The 24872-nt window shown below is 44.3% G+C and overlaps 1 protein-coding gene across 1 annotated transcript in view; it reads left to right on the top strand.

The window, feature by feature from the left end:
* The window catches only part of LOC128847877 (uncharacterized), a 33212-nt gene extending 16428 nt beyond the window's left edge, over nucleotides 1-16784 (top strand). Inside the window, exons 3-6 of the mRNA XM_054047610.1 lie at nucleotides 8252-8575; nucleotides 9347-9831; nucleotides 10616-10726; nucleotides 13015-16784. Of these exons, the coding sequence (XP_053903585.1) occupies nucleotides 8252-8575; nucleotides 9347-9711 (689 nt within the window). The 3' untranslated portion in view covers nucleotides 9712-9831; nucleotides 10616-10726; nucleotides 13015-16784. The remainder of the gene's footprint in view (nucleotides 1-8251; nucleotides 8576-9346; nucleotides 9832-10615; nucleotides 10727-13014) is intronic.
* Nucleotides 16785-24872: the final 8088 nt, after the last annotated feature.

Genomic DNA, 24872 nt, shown 5'->3' with positions numbered 1-24872 from the left:
CAGACTCCAACGAGAGACTGCTGAGCTGGAATTGATATGCAAACTAGATACAATCAATTTAGGATTGACTAAGGACTGGGAATGGCTGAGCCATTACAAACATTGAATCTATCTCCCCTTGTAAGTATTCTCACACTTTTTATCAAACTGTCTGTACTGGGCTATCTTGATTATCACTTCAAAAGTTGTTTTTTTCCTCTTACTTAATTGGCCTCTCAGAGTTGGTAAGACAACTCCCAGCTGTTCATGCTCTCTGTATGTGTGTACATATATTTCCTCAATATATGTTCCATTCTATATGCATCCGAAGAAGTGGACTGTAGCCCACGAAAGCTTATGCTCTAATAAATTTGTTAGTCTCTAAGGTGCCACAAGTACTCCTGTTCTTTCTGAGCTGCGTGTCACTCTGCAGAGCTCACAGGAGACAAATGGGATATAGCGAGTGCTCTAAAACCGACCTGCTGGCTGATTCCAAACCACACTGGTTGTGGTGGGAGTGGAGCTAGAGGGAAGAGGCGATGCTGTGGTTTGCAGTCTCCCTTTAGACTATCAGTACTGTAATGTCTCTTCTTGCCAGGCTGCTGATCCCTCTCTGCGAAAGACTCTAGCTTTAGTTCTTTCTAAGTAGCCTAACTTGGTTTCCTCCTTGCCCTCGCCCAAGCTCATTGGGTTGCTGGTTTTAATTGTGAACAGTTCAGCTTTCTCCTTGGAGCATAAAAAACATATTATTGTGTGATGAGAGGTAAATGCAGTAAAATGAGGTGACTTACTGCTGTGGGACGCACTTGAAAAAACAAACAGGAACAGGAGGCAGACAGCTGTTTTCTGGAGGGAGCCCATCAGGCGTCTCAGATGTCTGAGCTCCTGAGGTGAAAGTTGCTGTAGATGTCCAGCGTTTTGGTATTATTCTATCAGAGCAGAAGAGGTGACATAAATTTCCTGGGTATAAACTTAATTTGCAGCTTTTAGAATTCCCGTCCCCTTCTCATCCTGTTTTATCTCCTTTTCACCAGCAACAAAACAACCCCTCACCACCGGCCTTTTGCCGAAAGAAGAACCCAATGTACTACACAGCAAATGCATTTGGATGATGACTGGGCAGCACGGGGAGGCAGCTCAATCTAGTCAAGGAAGGGGGTTGGCAGTGGGGACACTTGGGTTCTGTCGCTGATTCTGATGCCATGTGACCCTGGCTTAGACTGTCCCTGACCCTGGTGACCACTAAACCACTGAACATTTTTCAGACTCTAATAACTTCCCTGCACTGCTACCCTGGGTGAGATTTGAACCAGTGACTCAGGTGCTAAGCTGCTGGATCCTCCATCACTATCCTGAGATCCATCGAGCTCTCAGAAAATAAGAAACATAAGTCGTATTTATTCTTCATCTGAATTTGTTGATGATAAATAATGGAATTCCTGTACTTTTCCTTTTAAACCACCAGAGGGCGAACTGTGTTCAGTTAACAAGTAACAACGCACAAAATGTATGTTATTTTGCACTTTTAATCTTTGCAAGCTAAAGGTGCTCTATCCTCCCGTCTCAGGCTACTAGCAACTCCTAAGGAAGTTCCTCTCTGTTTCACAGCACTTAAGTTTATGGAGGATGCTGTACATAAATAAATGTCATTATTTAGAGGGCTGCTGGTAACGTGAAAACAATCTTACTTTTCTCTGAAGATTTTGGACCCACTATTCTTACAAAGTTATTATCACTGAACAAAGTTTAAAAAAATTTTCTCTGTGTTTTCAGTGTATTTATTTTGTACATAGTCAATTTCACCGTTTCCCCTAAACAGTCTATTGGCCATGATCCTGTAAAAAAATTAGGCAGATGCTTAACTTCACTGAGCTCAGTTAAGGAATTACTCATAAAGATCCTTACAAGCATCATCAACCAGGGAACAGAAATGTCCTTATAACGTCTTTAAAGGAATTTAAGCAAACATTTCTGGACATACTATTTCAAAGGTGGGCTAGCAGAAGCTAGTCAAATTAGAGTCAAATTTTAAAGAATCAAGTTGGCTGATGTCAAACCCCAATGAACAGTGCTATTAAATCCAATGGAAATGAACAATTCTTTGTGTTTGAAATCTTACCATCTGGGTACAGTCCATATTTTTTTTCAACTCTAGACTACCCATCTGTCTTTTTGTTACTCACAGGTTTGCGGAATGATTAGCCTCCATGACTGGAGTGACCTCTTAATTTGGCCTGAACAAAGCCATCATTTTAGAGGCACTCAAAGGTGTCTGGAATTGTGGTCCATTTCAGTTTACAGGTGCCAGCTTTACAAAAATAAAAAAAATCGCAGACTCTCTGTGTCAAATTTTGTTGCAAGGAAATTATCACGGCTCTGATAGAAACCCCCTGAACAGGGAAGCATACAGCAAAAACACCAACTAATAATTAACTAGACAACCCAGCCTAGAGCCAGAGAGAGGAGCAAAGAGGAGCAAACCCTTAAACCCAGGACTTGTAATTTCACCCGTTGACTTCAATAGGAGTACACCCATAAGTGAGGTTGCTTATGTGCTTAAGTGTTTTGCAGGATACTGGGCCTTTAGATTAGTTGTCTCCTTCATGACCTATGTACGGACTTCTTGTTGTTTATCTTGGGCTCTTGTGTAATCTTTATCTTTGTTTTCATTCTATCACTGTACAACTACCCTCATTTCAGGCTGTGTTTTTTCTGCTACACTCCAGCAGAGTACTGGAGATTTTGTACCTTGGATCTGCCTTTTTCTTACCCTTGGCTACTTCTTGCTCTTATTTTTAATTCTGCAAAGGTCTGTACATTGTCCATTCTTTCCTGAATGGCTCAAACCCTTCGGTACAGATTCTTATCTCTGGGAACACTTTCAATGTCCTCCCTATCACGTTGATGAAAATCATGGACTTGAATTCAGTGCTCAGGAAAGGGTTCCCTTAAGACTGAGCCAGACTTTGCCCAGCATCAGCTTCCTACGCTAACTTCTCCCACAGGCTCCATTAACGCATCTCAATCCCATCCTGCAACATCTACTTATTCTGCCACTAAATCTGCACACAGCTTTGCCAGTGCTCCTCAGCCCTGACCTGCAGCACAGCTGTTCCATTCCTAGGCCCACACACAGCTCTCACCACTGATCTGCAGCACCAACTTTTTTGCCTACACACAGCAGTGCCAATGTACCTTCATTCTGGCTGAAACCAGAGGCAAAGGGGATCCTGCAAAAATGAACTGATGAGAAATTGTACATGGATTTTCACAGACCAACATTTACCAATTTCTCCCAGCTCTGACGTTGATCTGTGAGCCGTATACTACCCTATACAGACATTGTGGCCTGTTCTGTATCTTTTGTGTGGATTTCACAAAATGTGTATGAAATATTTGGACAGCTCTACAAGGTTTTCATGTGGGGCGTTTTATTCAGACCAGTAGAATCAGGCACACACTTAACTAAACTTTTTATTAATGCCAAGATCTACTTGTCCTTGAAATAGATACCTCAATAAAAATGGTGAGGAGGGAACCAGGAATATGAATTAATGAGTCCTGCAGCAGCACTGAAGGGTCCCATCACCAGAACAGCACAATGGGGGAGTGACACGTCACACTCGGCCCCGAGTGTTTGCACCTATGCCTTCAAGTGACCTCATTTTCCATCCAGCCCTTAAGGTAACATATTGTGCACTACCAGATACCTACAAATAAAACAATTGGACCATGATATAGATCATAGCAGTCAGCTAGAATTGCCAATAGCTGTTAGGGGAAATCATTTCACTAGACTGAACTTTCTGCTTCCCGCTCCAGACTATCAGTTATTGTATGTGGAGCTGGGCTAGAGTTTTCTTTCGGGATGCTAATGTAACCTAAAACACTCCTAGGTAGAGAGATCCAGATTAGCTACATATCTCAGGAGGCTCCGGAGGTGAAGCTACTCCAGCAAAGTTCAGCAGGAAATGTACTTTTCGTGTCCATTTGTCAATAAAAAGGGATATAAAAAAAAAAAAGATAAACCAGAGTCACTAACATGGGACCTTTTAATGTGTGGTAGAGAATTAAAAACTGCCATGCAGGGGGCTTGGGAACAGCTCCTACCTGTCTATGGCTGAAAGATGTTAATAGAGAGGTAGGTGCATATCATTAAGGAGCACTGATATTAAGTGTGGTTAGTGTTGAATGCAAAGTTTTGTAACTTGAATAAAGACACATGTAAGGCCCCACCTACACTGTAAAAAGCTCCTGGTTGGTCGTTCCACTATGGTTACTGCCTGACACCGTTAGCAACATGATTCAGGCTTGCAGTGTAGGGAAAGGGGAAAAACGTGATCCAGGAAACTACAGGCCTGTTAGGCCTTCTCTGAAAAGGTAACTGATTTTTTAGACAAAGGAAATGCAGTAGTTCTAATCTACCTGGATTTTAGGAAGGCATTTGATACAGTTCCACGTGGGAAATTATTAGCAAAATTGGAGAAGATGAGGATTGATATGAGAACTGAAAGGTGGATAAGGGACTGATAAAAGGAGAGACTACAGTGGGTCATACTGAAAGGTGAACTGTCAGGCTGGAGGGTGGTTACTAGTGGAGTTCTTCAGGGATCAGTCTTAGTACCAATCTTATTTAACATTTTCATTACTGACCTTGACACATCAAGAGAGGTACTTCTAACAGAGACAGGGAAGTGTTAGTACTGTTATATAAGGCACCTTTGAGACCTCATCTGGAATACTATGTGCAATTCTGGTCTCCCACGTTTAAGAAAGATGAATTCAAACTGGAACAGGTGCCGAGAAGGGCTACTAGGATGATCCGAGAAATGGAGAACTTATCTTATGAGAGGAGACTCAAAGAGCCTGGCTTGTTTAGCCTAACCAAAAGAAGGCTGAGGGGAGAGAAGACTGCACTCTGTAAATGCATCAGAGGGATAAATACCAGGGAGGGAGAGGAGTTATTTAAGTTAAGCACCAATTGGGACACAAAAACAAATGGATATAAACTGGCCATCAACAAGTTTAGAGTTGAAATTAGATGAAGGTTTCTAATCATCAGAGAAGTGAAGTTCTGGAGCAGCCTCAGTCTTGAACCTAACTGGCTTCAAGACTGAGCTTGAGAAGTTAATGGAGGGGATGGTTTGATGACACTGTCTACAATGGCATGTATCCAATGTGCAACTTCTAACATATATTGAGGAAATATATGTACACACATACAGAGAGCATGAACAGCTGGGAGTTGTCTTACCAACTCTGAGAGGCCAATTAAGTAAGAGGAAAAAAACAACTTTTGAAGTGATAATCAAGATAGCCCAGTACAGACAGTTTGATAAAAAGTGTGAGAATACTTACAAGGGGAGATAGATTCAATGTTTGTAATGGCTCAGCCATTCCCAGTCCTTAGTCAATCCTAAATTGATTGTATCTAGTTTGCATATCAATTCCAGCTCAGCAGTCTCTCGTTGGAGTCTGTTTTTGAAGTTTTTCTGTTGTAAAATAGCCACCCGCAGGTCTGTCATTGAATGACCAGACAGGTTAAAGTGTTCTCCCACTGGTTTTTGAGTATTATGATTCCTGATGTCAGATTTGTGTCCATTAATTCTTTTGCGTAGAGACTGTCCGGTTTGGCCAATGTACATGGCAGAGGGGCATTGCTGGCACATGATGGCATATATCACATTGGTAGATGTGCAAGTGAACGAGCCCCTGATGGTATGGCTGATGTGATTAGGTCTTATGATGATGTCATTTGAATAGATATGTGGACAGAGTTGGCATCGGGCTTTGTTACAAGAATAGGTTCCTGGGTCAGTGTTTTTGTTCAGTGATGTGTGGTTGCTGGTGAGTATTTGTTTTAGGTTGGGGGGTTGTCTGTAAGCGAGGACAGGTCTGTCTCCCAAGATCTGTGAGAGTGAGGGATCATCTTTCAGGATAGGTTGTAAATCTTTGATGATGCACTGGAGAGATTTTAGTTGGGGGCTGAAGATGACAGTTAGTGGTGTTCTGTTACTTTCTTTGTTGGGCTTGTCTTGTAGGAGGTGACTTCTGGGTATTCGTCTGGCTCTGTCAATCTGTTTTTTCACTTCAGCAGGTGGGTATTGTAGTTTTAAGAATGCTTGATAGAGATCTTGTAGGTGCTTGTCTCTGTCTGAGGGATTGGAGCAAATGCGGTTATATCTTAGAGCTTGGCTGTAGACAATGGATCGTGTGGTGTGTCCTGGATGGAAGCTGGAGGCATGTAGGTAAGTGTAGCGGTCAGTAGGTTTCTGGTATAGGGTGGTATTTATGTGACCATCGCTTATTAGCACAGTAGTGTCCAGGAAATGGACCGCTTGTGTGGATTGATCTAGGCTGAGGTTGATGGTGGGATGGAAATTATTGAAATCATGGTGGAATTCCTCAAGGGCTTCTTTTCCATGGGTCCAGATGATGAAAATGTCATCAATGTAGAGCTAGTAGAGTAGGGGCGTTAGGGGACAAGAGCTAAGGAAGCGGTGTTCTAAGTCAGCCATAATAATGTTGGCATACTGTGGGTACCCATAGCAGTGCCGCTGACTTGAAGGTATATATTGTCCCCAAATATGAAATAGTTGTGGGTGAGGACAAAGTCACAAAGTTCAGCCACCAGGTTAGCTGTGACATTATCGGGGATACTGTTCCTGATAGCTTGTAGTCCATCTTTGTGTGGAATATTGGTGTAGAGGGCTTCTACGTCCATAGTGCCAGGATGGTGTTTTCTGGAAGATCACCGATGGATTGTAGTTTCCTCAGGAAGTCAGTGGTGTCTCGAAGATAGCTGGGAGTGCTGGTAGCGTAGGGCCTGAGGAGAGAGTCCACATAACCAGACAAACCTGATGTTAGGGTGCTAATGCCTGAGATGATCGGGCGTCCAGGATTTCCAGGTTCATGGATCTTGGGTAGCAAATAGAATACCCCTGGTCAGGGTTCTAGGCATGTGTCTAGGCAACCACACATCACTGAACAAAAACACTGACCCAGGAACCTATCCTTGTAACAAAGCCCAATGCCAACTCTGTCCACATATCTATTCAAGTGACATCATCATAGGACCTAATCACATCAGCCATACCATCAGGGGCTCGTTCACCTGCACATCTACCAATGTGATATATGCCATCATGTGCCAGCAATGCCCCTCTGCCATGTACATTGGCTAAACCGGACAGTCTCTACGCAAAAGAATTAATGGACACAAATCTGACATCAGGAATCATAATACTCAAAAACCAGTGGGAGAACACTTTAACCTGTCTGGTCATTCAATGACAGACCTGCGGGTGGCTATTTTACAACAGAAAAACTTCAAAAACAGACTCCAACGAGAGACTGCTGAGCTGGAATTGATATGCAAACTAGATACAATCAACTCAGGATTGAATAAGGACTGGGAATGGCTGAGCCATTACAAACATTGAATCTATCTCCCCTTGTAAGTATTCTCACACTTCTTATCAAACTGTCTGTACTGGGCTATCTTGATTATCACTTCAAAAGTGTTTTTTTTTTCTCTTACTTAATTGGCCTCTCAGAGTTGGTAAGACAACTCCCAGCTGTTCATGCTCTCTGTATGTGTGTGTATATATACATCTCCTCAATATATGTTCCATTCTATTTGCATCTGAAGAAGTGGGCTGTAGTCCACGAAAGCTTATGCTCTAATAAATTTGTTAGTCTCTAAGGTGCCACAAATACTCCTGTTCTTTTTGCAGATACAGACTAACACAAAACACTGCTACTCTGAAACGCAGCTCAGACAGGCTGGTCACTACTCCCACCGGCTCAGCCAATAAGGAAGCTCCACTTTGGCTCTCCTGGTAGAATCCCTTTCTACAGGGCCCCAAGATCCCAGACTAAGGCTGAGACTAAGATGTGCTAATATAGTAACAGTGCTACTCCCTCCACTGGAAATGCTCTTTGGATAAAGTAGACTTAAATGCTGGCCATCAGTTGTCTGTCATCTTAGGGCACATTCACCCCAGGTGTAATGCCACAGACATCAGTGGAATTACATTAGAGATTAGTTTAGCCCAAATTAAAATTCCATGCTCAGTTACACATATTTGCTTATGTAGGGTTGCACAGGTATAACTTGGGACAGAATATGGCCAAATGGTCTCTAATAGATACAAGTTTTCTCCACTTAAGCGTTTGATCGCTAAAATATCGAATAGGTTTGTTTTTCACTTAATGATTTCTGCTTGAGTAATAATTTATTTGTGTTCCTTTTCCCCCTGCCTCCCCTCAGAACTTGCAACCTTCACTTGCAGTGATGTCAAGACAGAATATAACAAAACGGCAGCAATTTCATGCATTGGCAGCAAGAAGATTACAAACGTGGTAGTTAAGCGCTGTGAAAACTGTAATAAACAGAACTCGTGCTTAGAAACTTTTATTAACACATGGACAGGAAAGGATTCCAGTGAAAAGGGAAGAATTCAGTTGGTGCTACAACACAACGTTTCTGAATTACACATACAGGAAGTAAAAGCAACTGATCAAGGAGGTTATAAATGGTATATTTATTCTGATGCTGGGGAAGACGATGGATGTATAACCCTTGAGATTACAGGTAAACTCACGGCACACAGGGGATCAGATCCCCCCTCTCTTCTCTCTTCCTTGAGCCCTTAGGAAACTGGGGACCAGATTGTGAGCCTCTGAGTTCCAAGTGTGCTCCTCGATCAGTGCAGCTACATGCTGCTTTTGCCCAGGGCAAAGCCACTATTTAGCCCATGGATAGCAGCACAGTAATAGATAAATGCTGCCAGAGAGGGTTGTGATGCATTGGTAGAGCTGTGGTGGAAAGTCTGACCTGGGATCGTAATGAGACTTTCTGAGAAATCAATCAGGTGTAAACAGACACCCAAACCAACCTGGCAGAAACTGTTTTTGTTTATAAACTCCCTGCCATCTCCAGAATCTTTAGTGATTCCTCAATCCACTTTTCTTTTATTGTCACTTTCCCTTTTCCCCAGTATGGTATAAGGTGCAGTTGTAACCCACCCTAGCACCAGATCCTTTAGCTCTGTCCCCACAGAAATCCAGCCAGGGCTGTTGTTACACAGTTCTAGGGCCAATTCTTCCTCGACTGAACTTCAGAGGAGTTACCCACACACGCCAAGGCTGAATTTGACCCATAGGTTAGCTGTTAATTAGGACCCCATTGAGGAAATCGCTAGGGAAAGCAACATGCAGATGACTCTAGTTGCTTGCAAATGGTAGAAATCATTCAGTTGTTGTGGACCCAATCCTGCATCCAATGATTTGAGTGGTGCAGGATCAGGCTCTCAAAAAGCAATGAATATTGCACAAGCCATAATCAACACTGTGTTTCTTTCAGCTCCAGAAATTGAGCCTATCCTAACTAGAAACGGAAGAAAGCTCGCCTGTCTGTCATCTATAGGGCATCGAGAAAGGCAGATCCATTGGTTCGATGGTCACGGGACTAACCTGACGGGCAGTGCAAGCCTGGTATCTGAGGAAGCAGAAGGTGGTTTAACCAGCCTTACCAGCACTCTCCATGAGAAACCCACCTTAACTGCCTCCGAGTATTGCTGCACTGTGCTGTATGATGTGCACACCAAGAGAAACAAAACCAAGTGCATTCGTGCCCACAAAGCAGTCACTGATTACCTTCGTTTTACTTCAACCCCAGGTATAAGATATAGCAGAAATACTTTGGCTAGGTCTACACTACCCGCCTGAATCGGCGGGTAGAAATCGACCTCTCGGGGATCGACGCTCTTACTCCACCAGCGGAGGTGGGAGTAAGCGCCGTCAACAGGAAGCCGCAGAAGTCGATTTTGCCGCCGTCCTCACAGCGGGGTAAGTCGGCTGCAATACGTCGAATTCAGCTACGCTATTCACGTAGCTGAATTTGCGTATCTTAAATTGACTCCCCCCTGTAGTGTAGATGTACCCTTTGAGTTTCAGCCACAAATCAATCGTCTCCTGATGATGAAACGTTAGCAGTTGTCATGTGCAGAATTCTTGCTCCCCAGCTGGAAAGGGGTGACTGGCAGTTCTCAGAGTACTAGTTCTAATGCCATTATTATTGAGCACCACCAGCATATTGTTCCAGGATTAGTTGTTGGCAGGTAAAGCAGAGATTTTTGAATAATATCTCACATGCGTCTGCTTCACATGCTAGGTTTTTTTATAGCACAAAGCAGTGTGGGCAGAGCATTTTGTACAAGAAATCTGATGCCAGGAGAGGGTTCACGGCTGTGAATCCCACATGGAGATAGGATGACCAGATAGCAAGTGTAAAAAATCGGGACAGTGGGTTCGGAGTAATAGGAGTCCATACTAAAAAAAAGCCCCAAATATCGGGACTGTCCCTATGAAATCGGGATCTCTTTGTGGATCTAGCCTGTAGCTTCTTATGTTTTACTGGAAGTCAACCAAGGCTCTTAAATCACTTAGGCACATTTGAAAAATTTCCTCCAAGTAAGCTGAAAACAAGATCATAAAAGTTGCCATCAAAATCTGCCGTACCATATGACCCACAAGTCATCCTGCTGGGAATTACTGCTTTAAACAAGCTACTGCTTTGGTTGTCACCGTAATGTTTTTGAGTCCTTATTAACACACCTGGTTTATTTTCCAGATCCAGAAATTCCGAAGACCAAGAAAGATCACTTTCCCATCATTCTAGTGCTCGTTGTTCTGGTTCTCTGCTGGTTTGCAGCTGTTTTATACTAGAAGCACCGCCAGCGAGGTACAGTCTGACACACATTAAGGTCGAAGCCTGTTCAATCTGCACCTGCTGAGTTTCAAAAAGTCACTTGCTAAGAGCTAACTCAGCTAATCCACACTTAATGTTGGTAGCCTGGAACAAACATGTGGGGAGTGTCCATGCCAGCCTTTGTAAATGTGTTAGCTACCACCCGTTAATTGGTAACAAAAAGGTTTGAGATTAAAATGTCTAGTACAGACCCATCCCATGAGTTTAGAAGAGGGAGAAATGCTGCTGCTTAAGGTTATGTCTACACTGCAAAAGAAAAGCTCTTTGTTCAGGTTAAAATAGCAGTGAAAACATGTCAACTTGGATTAGTAGCTCAAATTCAACCCCAGGGTCTCCTGGGGTATGTCTACACAGCAGCTGGATGTGAGCCTCCCAGCCTGGGCAGACAGACTCACAGTAGCTGGGCTCAAACTAGCACGCTAAAAATAGCCATGTGGAGGTTGTAGCTCCAGCAAGAATCAGGCTGGTCACACGAGCTCACACCTAGGGGTCAGGTGGGCTCGAGAGCCCGAGCCACAATGTCCACGCTGCTCTTACTAGCACAAGTCTGCCTACCCAGGTTGGGAGGCTTGCGCCCAGCTGCAGTGTAGACAGATCCCTTTAGGCCTGCACTCTAGCTGCTGTCCCAAATTAAAAGAAGAGTTGCTGCATCCTCACCACTATTTTAATCTGAGTTAGGAGTATAGACAAATCCTTAATCTCCTCTTGAGCTTACTGGTTTGATTTAGCCAGTATTTGTGTGCACTTGAACCCCTCCATGCTACAAACCAAGTAGAGTCCATTCCAGCCCATACGTCCTCATGACTGAAACCCAACACTTAATGCTACACCCAAGAACGTAGTAGGAAGTTTGCATGATCCTTGGTGGAGACTGATTCCATACAAATGAACAAATGCAAACTTGTAACACACAATGCACCTTACCTTGCACCCCCTAAAGAGGATGAGAAATTGTAATGGAGACAGCAGGAGAGTGGAGTGTCCCTGCTCGTCCTCCAGGCAATAAAGGGTATCTTTTTCCTGCACTAAAGTACCCTGTGCTTTTCAGTCATATCCATAGAATGTGTCCTACCATGCAAAATAATGATGTTGGAGAGGTGTAACTCCCAGCCCCAACGGTCCAATTCTGCCCCCAGTAAAGTCCAGCCCCTCCCACACACACAGCTCTGAAAAGTACGTAATTCCTGATCTGAAGTACTCCCTGCTAGTCCTGGGACACCATACAGCTCAGCTGATGGACCCCAAAACTCCTATTTCAGTGCTGCCACCCTCCCCCAACCACTCCTTAAAACACCACACAGCTCTACCCACGCAAGTTAAACCTACCGAAACTCAGCCTCTGCCCCTCTATACTCATCTGCAATGTCCTGTTCGCTTCCAGTCCTGGCAACCCACCCACCCAGCTCTCGCACTGCACCTCATCACAGGCAGTGTGAGCAGACAGGCTACAGACAGAGGCCAGGTCTGCCCTGTAAAGTTTGGCCAGCATAGCTATGTCGTTTAGGGTGTGAAAAAAAATAATCATACCTATTCCGGCAAAATGTCTATGTAGCTGCAGCTTATTCTGGCAAAGGGGCACATTTGCCTGGATGGTTTATGTTGTTCGGAGAGTTAGAAGGTAACTAACCATTGGAACAATTTAGCAAGGGCCATGGTGGATTCTCCATCACTAGCCATTTTCAAATCACTGTCGGATTTTTTTTTTAAGTTATGCTCTAGTTCAAAAGGAATTATTTTAGGCAAGTTTAATGGCCTGTGTCACACAGGAGGTGAGACTAGAAGCTCACAATGTAGGAATCTATGAACTATAACAGCAGAGAATGCCTCTTATCAGAACACGCTGAATCTCCACCGGGGACTTTGCCAGTGCAGTTATATGGTATTGGTAAAGCCTTTGTAGTGTCCACCAGCCCCTATGGAACCACTGTGACAGAATCCCCCTCGGCCCTAGAGACAGTTCCACTAGGTCAGAGCTGAGGTACCTTGGCAGGGCCATGCAGGGGAAGCTGGCACACCACAGTCTGTGCTTTGCCTGTACTGTATCCAAACATACACATGGCCTGGTTCTGATCTAATTGACGCCCATTTTACACTGGTGTAATGTCACTGACTGCCATGGATTCTTATTTACACTGGTGTGAGAAAGAGCAGGAGCAAGCTTGCGGTCACCCAGCTGCCCCTAACCTGGCTTCCCATTTCTTTTGTAAAGAGGGAATTGCATCGATGGTGTCCTCACAAGAGTTTCCCCCCGATTTTTACAGATGAAAAAGCACCTAACCAAGAAGTCTGACATATGAAAACAAGATGGCTCCTGAATGAAAATGATGATCCAACCTGCACCAATGCAACTGAATTTAAGCAAAGCAGTAGATACAGAAACTCAGACATTCAGTACATACACGCTAAGCAATCAAACAATGTGAAGCAACTAGTATTTTAAAGACTTTTTTTGACAGACATCCCCTGTTTTGCTGACTGGGGGCTACATTCTCCTCTCATTTCACTGTTGTAACTCATTGGAAAATGTGGCCTGATAATTTGAGCAGCGTTCTTTCCCTCCCTGAAACACTGATGCTTTAAGGCCGTATTTTCCCCACTTTTGATGGAATCAAAGCTTTGCATAGCTAGCCCTTTAGGATGGGCTAATATGGCAGCTAGATGTATGTAGCATTGTATCCCCCGATGAACCTGCAGCCATCAGGACAGAAGTGCAGTGCACCATCACAAAGACTTTATGACCTTGTAGCGGGGTGGTCACCTGCTCCTGCCCTGAGGGGTTTAAAGACAGCCCTGGGAGAGGGCAGGTGCAGGGGAAAGCAGCCGCAGCTGGGCCACGCCCCAATCAGGCCTCAGATGGCCCTTATAAGAGGGCAGTGGGCAAGGAGCAGTCAGTCTCTCTCTGGCTGTAGAGGGAGATGGGCCTGGCTGCTTGGAAGTTGAACAGGGTACCGGAGTGGAGCAGGGCTGGGGAAAGGCAGAGGAGCTGGGGAGCTCCAGCCTGGAAAGTCCCAGGCTGTGGCCTAGCCTTAGGCTAACAGGTACTGGGGGTTGCAGAGGGCAGCCCAGGGGTAGGCCAAGGCAGCAGGTCCAAACCCAACCTTGCCGGTGATGAGTAGGCTGATACTGCAGTCTGCCCCAGAGCACGGGGGCTAGATGATGACTGGCAGTAACCTTCTACTGAGGCGAGGTGGGGATAATGGGTGGGGGTTTGCTGGGGAGGGGAGACCCTGAGAGAAAGGGGTTCCTGCCAAGTGGCAGCACCCCAAATAACGGGGCACCGGCTCTGGGAGGGACATGGGGGGCCAAGCGGCAGCGGGACACTGGCCTGCAGAGGGTGCTCCAGGCTGGAAATTGAACTAATTCCCAGAGATGGCCAGTAGGAGGCATCGCAGCAGTGAGTAATGCACCACTACAGACCTCCAGGCCAGTTTGTATTGTCTCACAGTCACACACACATGCCTGGCCGTTACCCTTTCACCGGGGATGTATTTATTCTTTCCTTATATGCTGTGAGGATTTCAGTGCAGGGTTATAGTACGAGGGGGCTTCCATGCACCTTCACTCCTCAGCCCAGGCTCACCCTCTGAGCTCCCCTTGCTTCCTGTTCCTCCCACTTACAGCCTCCCAATTACCTCGTTAGCCCAGTGAATAGCACCCAAGGGCTCATAATCCCCCAACACAAAGTGTCTAATTGGCTTCAATTAATCCTGCGCTCTTCCCAGTGCTGCAGCAAACTCAGTGACCAGGGTGCTATTAGTAGTATCCTGTCACACCTCCTCTGGATGAGTTTTAAACCAGTTATTAGGCCCAAGACCTAACTTCTTCAGGGCAGGAAGCTGCAGATACAAAATTCCATCCAAATCTATGCAAACAGCTGGCAATCCCATGACCCGGTATCCATTGGGTTCATCTCAGGAATCTGTTAACCAAAGCAGTGGAACCTCTTGTCATTGCTATGCTGATTCATTCTCTGTTAATTAAGGCCAAAGTTGTATCTGCAATTATAGTGTATTTTACGTACATAGAATGTCATGTGTATAGAGCCAAAGGTAATGCAGACCAAAGTCTGACACTGTCCTTTCAGATTCTGGAGCATCAAACCCGTAATGGCAATTCCAGTCGGCTCTTTTTGAATCTTTCAGTTGGTCTATGTTGGTTTCTAGTGCTGGGCCAGACACCAGTAGCCCAATAATGAAACTATTGCTCTGTGCCAATCATATGAGTATTGCTCTGTGCCAAAACTTTTTTGCCAGCAGAATCAGTAGAAACCAGATAAAAATTTTCTAATGGAATTTCCATTAGTGACATTTTAAAAATGTGAACCAAAGTTATTCCTTTTTCACTCAAGTTGCCACAGGAGCTTGTGTTCCAGAATTAGCTCTAGCACTGACATTTTTTTACTTCATGGCCTCACTAATTACTTGTGGCACATGCATCCGAAGAAGTGGGTATTCACGAACGAAAGCTCATGCTCCTATAGGTCTGTTAGTCTATAAGGTGCCACAGAACTCTTTGCTGCTTTTACAGATCCAGACTAACACGGCTACCCCTTTCATACTAATTACTTGTGGTTTATTTCTGTAAGAAATCATTTTGAATTAATTTTGCAGTAACAGTGATAAGAATATTATATATTTTTTCCATAAGGTTTTGAACTTTCATATGGTTGGAAAGGGCACATTGGCTGGTGGGTTAGGTCTCAAATGTTGCCATCCTGACAGTTACGTATTTACTAAAGCCATGACAGTGTTTTCTTTATGTCCAACACAGAGGTTAACACTGCGTGAGATCAGGGCTCAGATTCCTGCTCAGATTCCTGCCTGTTGGCGTGTTGTCTCCGCTGGGTGCTCATGCACCCGCACAACTTTATTAGTTTTTCCCGAGGTGTGGGGGAGCTGCACCAAATGAAGCCTCAATCCTGTATTTTGACCCATATAGGCAGACTGCAGTGCCTGTGGAAAGCCCAGCTGATATTAATGGGCTCTACATGGACACAATGAGATCACAGTGCAGGATTGGGACCTGAGAGATGAGCATGTTGAATCTGATACACTCTGAGCCAGAAATGACCCATTACTCTTGATGGTGGGGGGCAATTTAGAGGTTAGGGGGCATGTGACCACCCCATGTGTTGCCTCTGGCCCCTTTTCTACTCCCTCTGCACCATCCACACCTGCTCCAAGCCAGCACCAACTTGCCCCCACTCTCCTCACAGCTCCTTCCCACTTACTTTTCCCATTGCTTCCCTGCTGCGGGCACGGCCCAGGCCAGAGAGGGCTGTGGACACCTACTTCCAAGCAGGTAACTGCTGCTGTCGGCGAGGAAGGGACAGGCTGCTAGCCCATGATTGTTTATGGAGGAGTCTTGATTTCCCTTCACCTGTATCTCACATAGCAGGGAGCTGAGGTGATATGTGTGGGCGAGGGGAGTGTCATGTGGGGTCATGTGCTCTTCCCCCTCCCCCCCAGATTTCTGCCAGTGTGGGAGTGGGGCTGAGCGGGGCTGAGGGGGGCATGCCTGAGCAAGGTACCTAGCACTCATGCTGAGCCTTGCTAGGAGGTGCCCATATCAAGGAAGAGAGATGGAGCTGACAGTCCACCTATATGCAGCTATAGCTATGCAAGACACCTACAGTAGGAGACAGACAATGGAATATTTTTTAGTTCCTCAGAGCTTGCTATTCATACCAGAAACAAGGGCCATAATCAAAGGACATCTGCTAATAGGTCTCCCCTGTATGATGTTCAACACCCTCAACTCCCCTGGTGATGAGCAGAAGCCTGTAGCACCAAGGCCATAATGTGCAACTTCCAAAGTATAGAAAGTTTTGAACTAAACTACTTGGCTCTGTGCCCCTTTAACCAATCCTGTAAATAACTGTAATCAAAACACAAATGCAAGTTGCTTTGTTTTATAATGCAATGGATCAATGTCTTCTGCTAAAATGAGAATTGCTGGCTGTGGTGTCATTTTAGCACCCAATCTACTCAATGATAAGAAAGATTTTCATATAAACGTTAAATTAACTCACTGGCAAGTGGGAAATTATTTCTCAATGTTTTTAGTCTCTGGATTCTTTCTGTCTGCTGACTGAAGAGAAGGTTTTAACCAGACAGGATTTTGAAGTCACCGTTTTGATTTCTGTCTTAATTATTATTGTTGCAAAGAAGACTAAAAATTGTTTTTAAATGGTTTAAAAATTGTTTTTAATAGGTTTCAGGAGTCTTTTGGGGGCAGGTACATGGAAAACTGCCAAACCACCTTCTCAAATATAGCCTAGCTCACCGTACACCTATCGCTGAGAATCACAAAGCTGCAGGGGCTTCAAAGGCAGCTGTGGTGTGAAAAGCATCTGTGAAAATGACAGCTCAGTCTTTATAGAACTGCAGAGATCACAAGGACCATCCTGTCTAAAGTGCTGCTCCTCTAGGCAGTTCTGGGTTGCTCTCCAGCCTCTGTCCAGTCTAGCTTTAAATTACTCAGGACATTGATTTCTCCAACTCAGGAGACTATTAGACCTTATTGTAAGGAATGTTTTCCCTTTGCTCAGCTTCATCCCAGTATTCCTTGCTGTACCAGCTTGGATCACCCTAAACAATTCACCCCCCTTCTTCATACAGTCACACTTCTACCTTTACATAGCTAGACTGAAAGAAAGGTTATGCTCTCTATCTACCTACCTATCTGTTTTCACTTGTTTGAATCTTGTATCATAAATTCCATATTTCCGACCTAGACTAGCTCCAAGTAAACCAAGATTTTCCTTTCTGTCACCTCTGCTAGTTCAGCCTGCAGTCTAGAGTAATCCTGCTTCATACATAACGAGACGGGAATTGGCTCTGAGCCAGGAATTGCACCAAGTGGAACAGAGCACAGTTTGATCTCCTGCAGCAGTACTGGCTCTGCAGAGCAGACAATAGTAAGGTCTAGTACACCTAGCAGACATAGGAAACAACAACCCGTGAATGTAGTTTCACTTTCTGACCACAGTACCTTTGAAATATGGATTTAATGCCCTGAAGCATAAGCTAAGATGGGATGTTTAGGGCAGGATTAGGGTGACCAGATGTCTGCATTTTATAGGGACAGTCCTGATTTTTGGGCCTGTTTTTTATATAGGCTCCTATTACTCCCCACCCCCGTCCCGATTTTTCACACTTGCTGTCTGGTCACCCTAGGCAGGATAAAAAAGACAAAGGCTAAATTCAGAGTGCTAGGTTGAACGTATCTGGCAAAATGGTGGCTGTCATGGAGCACACCCGTGTGCTCTATCACTTGAGTCCAGAGAGAAGAACTGCATGACGCTCTGTCAGTGTTCCACAGCTCTGTCTAGGCAGAGATGATAGGAGGCTTAGTCATGGAGAAAAGGGATGAGCTAAGGCCATGGCCACGTTCCACATGTGCAGAAGAACTCTGCCCAATGCAAGAATCATTTCTGTAGGCTAGGAGCCGTAATAAGCCTATAGTCACGGATGGAGATGGGAGAGTGAGTCAGGTCAGCAATGAGCACAGAGTGTGCGGATACCTCAGTGTCTCAGACTCTTGCTGCGTAACCAAAGCGGCTGGAGCTGGCTCTACCTGTGGGTCCAGCAAACCATCTGACAGAATACAGAGACCACATGTGGAATTTTCAGCCCCACATGCAGCAACGTGTTCACATCCTCGCCTACATGTGACAAGAGCCCAGAGTCCTGGCAAAATTGTCTGCTAGGATTTAGGAGGATGGTGTGATAGGTTCCCCTCAGTGTGCTAATTGGAACTGGGGTAGCACTGAGCCCGCCTGACCCACCAGCCTGGTATCCCTTTACAGTGTACTGCTGTGACAGGCTCTCAAGCCCCCCTCCAACACACATACAGGTAGGGACACACCCAGCTACATCTTCACACAGCTGCTGAGATCAGCTCTGCGTGGGAAGACTCAGCTAAAAAACTGCCCAGTTACTCAAGAGCACACCCCCCTTTGAAGGGTAAATCCAAAATTATACCATCTTGCACTGCACAGGGAACTGTACAGTGTAAACTCATGAAATTCGCCCCCTCCCTCAATGTGGAGGAAGATACGCAACAGCTTTCTGCCCCCAGTTAGGATTTCCACACACTGGTTTTAGACTAAACAAAAACAAGTTTATTAACTACAAAAGGTAGATTTTAAATGATTATAAGGGACAGCAAACAGATCAAAGCAGATTATCTAGCAAATAAACAAAAAATGCAAACTGAGCTTAACCTATTAGATAGGTAAAATATGAATTAGCAAAGTTTCACCCTGAGTGATAAATAGGCTGGCAGATTCTTAAGGCACAAGCTGCCTTGGCTTTGCACATTGGCTTTCCCAGGTTTTCATACACAGACTAGCAATCTCTTAGTCTGGGACCATCACCTCCCACAGTTCAATTCTTGTTCCTCAGATGTTTCCAGGTGTGTTGTTGTAGGGAGAGTGAGGTAACATCATGCTGTCATTTCCCCCTTTTATATCTTCTTCCCACTTGCTGGAAAGCTCTTTTGTTGTGACATGGGTCAAACAGTTCCCATTGTGTAGTGCTATCTCTGAGAGGTTTCTATTGTACACTGTTCCTGGGGTAATCCTTGTGCTTGTGTGCATTTTCTCAATAAGCCATTAACATTGTTTGGCCTTTTTACTGTTGTGCCTGAAAGGCTGCTTGTGGGTGTTTTCAATCTCACATCATGTTTCAGTCACACATACATAGCCAAACTTTATAACTTCACATACGATGATAGCACATACAATCCAATGAGATAGTAATGTCTAGCAGATCAGGACTTTTAGAATGATGCCTTACAAGGCATACTTTGTACAAAACATATCCTAATTATATGACAGTGGTGAATATGGGGGTACCAGGGTGTCATAGAGGGATACACTTCTGTCACCCATACCCACTTTGGGGGTGAAATTCCCCATGTGGAGGACAAGTATGAGGTCTATGCACCCTTAAGTCTTCAAAAGAGGTCTTCAATGGGATTTAAGTGGGGCAGAGGCCTAGGCTGGCTATCAGCACTGGGGGATTTCACACCTTCTGAACATAAGCTAGTATTTTCATAAAGGCCAAGGTACCCAGCTCCTCTTGAATTTCAGAGGAAGCACCAGCCCCACCCCCTCCCGAAAATGCAAGCCACAGAGCATGTGAGCATTTGGCCCACAGGTTAATTTAAAAAATGAGAAGCTGCCAAAAGGACCCTTCCTCTTCCACATAGCCAGGAATAAAGGCGAGATGAGATGAGTGCCACAGTCACTTTTGAAAATGGGACTTAGCTTTTGTCCCACTCAGCACTGCAAGTTGTAAGCGATTTAGAAGGCTAAATACCTTTAAAAATCTGGGCTGACATGCACAAGAGATAGGATTAGGATTCATCCCAACCTTGATCATCTTTTTTGTCCATTTCTGAACCTTTTCCAGTGGGGTGACCAGAACTGGACACAGTACTGAAGGCATGAGCATCATGAATATATATGGTGGCATTATGGAATTTTCTCTCTCTTTCCTAATAGTTCCTAACATACTGTTAACCTTTTTGACTGCTGTTGTGCATTGAAAAGAAGTTTTCAGCAAACTATCCATGGTGACTCCAAGATCTCTTTCTTGGGTGATAACAGCTAACTCCGACCCAACATTGCGTTCATATAGTTGGGATTATTTTTCCCTGTGCATCACTTTTCACTTATCAATGTTGAATTATGTGTATTATTTCAGGCACACTTAAATCTACTCCTCTACTCTGATTACTGATTTTCTGAAATATTGCTCTGCCCAGTGTTCAAAGAGAGGAAAGCGTAGCTTGTGATGAAATTGCGTCATATGCCACATTTACCATTAATTAAAGGCTTGTTTAATCCACCACATGGTCTTCTGCCCTCACGGTGTCCATTGTGGATAAATTAACTGGGTGAGGGATTTACAGTAGAGTACACATGGTGAACTTCATGGTCCGCAGAGAAAGTGACAAATAATTATCTTGTCTTAGACCCCACTCAACGTCAACCTGGGTCTGATTGACTGCGAAAAAATGGAGGCTTCTGAACTGGTTTCGTACCAGACATGGAATCGGTGCTGCAGCAGAATTTCATTAGCATTTTAGAGACAGTCCACTATGAGAGTGTGAGCAGCCACAAACCATGACACATATTGTTGAGGATGAAAAATGACTCAACTTCCTGGAGGTCTTTGTGCTTTGAACGTCTTTGATAAGACCACTGCGGCTTAGCATGACCAAATTGCATATGCCAAATATATAAACACTGAATTTCAACTGCCATTTTGTTGCCCAGACATTCAATTTTTGTGAAATCCCTTTGTAACTCCTCACAGTCCTCTTTGGACTTACAAAATTATTCAAGCTAGTTATCATCTGAAAATTTTGCCACTTCACTGTTCACCCCATTTTCCAGATCTTTAATGAATATGCTAAACAGCATGGGGTCCCAGTACAGATTCTTGGGGGACCCCACTGTTCACCTCTCTCCATTGTGAAAAAAATGACCATTTATTCCTACCCTTTGTTTCCTGCCTGGCAACCAATTATTGATTCATGAGAGGACCTTCCCTCTTTGGCCATGGCTACTTAGTTTCCTTAAGACCCTTGATGCGGGACCATGTCAAAGGCTTTCTGAAAATCCAAGTACACTATATTGCCTGGCTTGCCCTTATCACTTGTTTGTTGACTACATCAGAGGATTTGGCGAAGCATGACTTCCCTTTACAAAAACTATGTTGATTCTTCCCCAACAAATTGTGTTCATCTATGTGTCTGATCATTCTGTCCCTGGTATTACTATAATTTCTACCAATTTGCCAGTACTAAAATTAGACTTACCAGCCTGTAATTGCCAGAATATTCCCCAGAGCCCTTTTCAAAAAATCAGCATTAAATTAGCTACCTTCCAGTCACCTGGTTCAGACGCTGATTTCAGTGATAGGTCGCATACCAGTTAGTTGTTCTGCAATTTCATATTTGATTTCCTTCAGAACTCTCAGATGAACACGATCTGGTCCTGGTGACTTACTACTGTTTAACTTATTGATTTGCTCTAAATCCTCTTCTACTGACACATCCATTTGTGTACATCAGTATTTCAGATTTGTTACCCACATCAGAGCTATTCCTGTGGTTATCTCCCCCTCATCCTCTGCAGTAAAGGCCCATACAAATTATGAATTTAGCTTTTCTGTGATGGCTTTTGAGTGCCCTTTGAATACCTTTGTCATCTAATGGCCCTCCTACCTGTTTGGCAGGCTTCCCGCTTCTGATATACATACAATTTTTACTGTTAGTTTTTGCATCTATAACGAGTTGCTTCTCAAATGCTTTCTTGGCCTGCCTGCCTTATTGCACTTTTCCAGTTTACTTGCCAGAGTCTTGCCCTAACCCTTCCTATTTTCCTCATTAGGATTTGACTTCCACATTTAGAGGATGTCTTTTTGCCTCTAATGGCCTCCATTACAGCTATGGTGGCTTTCTTTTGGTCCTCCAACTGTCTTTTTTTATTTGAAGTATACATTTAGTCTGAGCCTCTATTATGGTGTTTTAAGTAATCTGCATGCGCTTGCATGCATTTTACCCTTGTGAATGCTCTTTTTAATTTCCCTCTAACTAGTGTCCTCATTCTTATCTAGGTCCCATTTTTAATATTAAATGTTACTGTGATTTTTTTTATTGTTTTTTTTTTTAATATTTCCCCCCCCTACAGTATGTTGCATTTAATTAGATTATGGTCCCTATTACCAAGTTTTTCATAGATTATAGGACTGGAAGGGACCTCGAGAGGTCATCGAGTCCAGTCCCCTGCCCGCATGGCAGGACCAAATACTGCCTAGACCATCCCTAATAGACATTTATCTAACCTACTCTTAAATATCTCCAGAGACGGAGTTGCTCAGCTAAAGTTACCTCCTGGATCAGATCCTGTGCCTCACTTAGAACTAAATCAAGAATTGCCTAGCTGCTCCAAGAAGCAGTCATTTGTAGCGTCTAGAAATTTTATCTCTGCATCACATCCAGAGGTGACATGTTCCCAATCACTATGGGGATAGTTGAAATCACCCATTATTATTACACTGTCTGCTTTTGTAGCCTCTCTACCCTTCCTTAGCATTTCACTATAACCATCCTAATCCTGAGCTGGATAGTATATTTCTGTTGTATTTTATTATTCAAGTATGGCATTTCTAGCCATAGTGATTCAGTGGTATAGTTGTATTCATTTAAGATTTTCACTTTATTTGACGCTCTGCTTTTTTTCCCAAACATATAGTGCCACTTACTCAACCAACGTGACCTACTCTAAGTATCAGTCCTATATATTTTTTACCCTGGTATTACCAGGCCCCATTGATTATCTTCATTCCACCAAGTTTCCATGATACAATTATATCAATGTCCTCATTTAATGCCAGGCACTCTAGTTCACCCATCTTAGTATTTAGACTTCTAGTTTTTGGAAGTAAGCCCTTGTACGTTTTGTCAATATTTAGTTGTTTGCCTTCATGTGGTATATTTAAATGGGACTTTTTTATGTTGACTGTTCCTCAGTAGCTAGCTCCTACCTGTACTTTATCAACTTCTTTCCTTTCCTCTACACAAGGATATAGAGTCTCACCTTTAATAAATTCTTCCCTACGGGATATCTCCACCCAAACTATGTACTCTTCTGCACTTGTTGGCTTTCCTCCAACCGTTTAGTTAAAAGAATTATCCTCTACAGCCTTTTAAATTTTACATGCCAGCAATCTGGTTCCATTTTGGTTTGGGGGGAGCACATCCTTCCTGTATAGGCTACTCCTTCTCCAAAAGGTTCCCCAGTTCCTAATAAACCTAAATCCTTCCTCCCTAAACCATCATTTCATCCACAGATTGAGACCCCCTCAGTTCTGCCTGTCTGTCTGGCCCTGCACATGGAACTGGAAGCATTTCAGAGAATGCTACCATGGAAGTCCTGGACTTCAATCTCTCCTCTAGCAGCCTAAATTTGGCATCCAGGATCTCAGTCCTACTTTTCTCTGTGTCACTGGTACCTACATGTACCATGACCACTGGTTCCTCCTCAGCACTACCTATAAGCCTATCCAGATGTCTCTGGAAGTCCACTCCTTCGCCCCCAGCAGGCAATTTACTACGTGGTTCTCCCAGTAGTTACAAACCCAACTATCTATATTTCTAATAATCAGATCCACCGCTGCTATTGCCTGTCTCTTGCTAATTACTGGGGTCCCTGCCTGCTCCCCAGAGGGGTATCCTCAGTGCGAGAGGATATCATGAGATCATCTGGAAGGCGAGTCCCAACTATGGGATTGTTTCCCTCTGCTCCGGCTGGATGCTTTCCTGCCCCGAGACTTTCAAACTCCTTAACAGTGCAGGGGCTGTCAGACAGGAGGTGGCTTTGGTCTTTACTTAGCGCCAGATCTGCCTCTTGTCCATATCGATGAGTGCAGATTTATCTAGTGAAATGCTGATTTAATAAAAACACTTCCCTGTTTTATGACCTTGCCAGAACTCAGAGTTCCTGCATGTACAGTGTGCAAGGCACCCCTTCCGCCACGCCAGGCTTAGCGCACCCTCTTCTGGCAGGGACAGGGCCTTGGGTAAATGAGCTCCCTCTCCAGAGCATGTCTGCCTTCCCTCTTCAGGGTTTGTTTCTCAGAGCCTTCCCAGTAGGCCTCTGGGCAGGCCGGAGGACTGCTCCTCTGCCAAACAAGGAGAACAAGTCTATAAAGCACCAAAACAAAAAGGGAATACCTTTCCCTGGCCCCCTCACTGGGGCAGGCCTTGTCCTGTCACTGGCCCCAGGGTGTCAGTCCTTCCCCTAAACAGGCACTGGGTTTTGGGTGTCTCCCCTATGGGGAGGAGCGCAGTCTCTCACGCTGGAGAAGCCTATCTCCCTGTTACCTCTAGCTTGCAGCAGTTTGTCTCTCCCCTCACTCTCACCAGGAGAGAGATTTTAACAGGTTTCAGGCAGCTCTTAATTGGACTCGGGTATCCCTAATTGACCTGAAGTTACCCCTTCCCAGTGTTGTGGAAAAACCACCACGCATTGTGTTTGGATTAGAATTGCCTGAGGCCTTTTTATTTACATGCATGCACGGGGGGTACAAGTGAACTGGCA

The sequence above is a fragment of the Malaclemys terrapin genome, chromosome 13, assembly GCF_027887155.1.
Source record: "Malaclemys terrapin pileata isolate rMalTer1 chromosome 13, rMalTer1.hap1, whole genome shotgun sequence".
Classification (NCBI taxonomy): Eukaryota; Metazoa; Chordata; order Testudines; family Emydidae; genus Malaclemys; species Malaclemys terrapin.
Note: the sequence above shows the minus strand (reverse complement) of the source record. Positions and strands in the feature narration are given on the sequence as shown.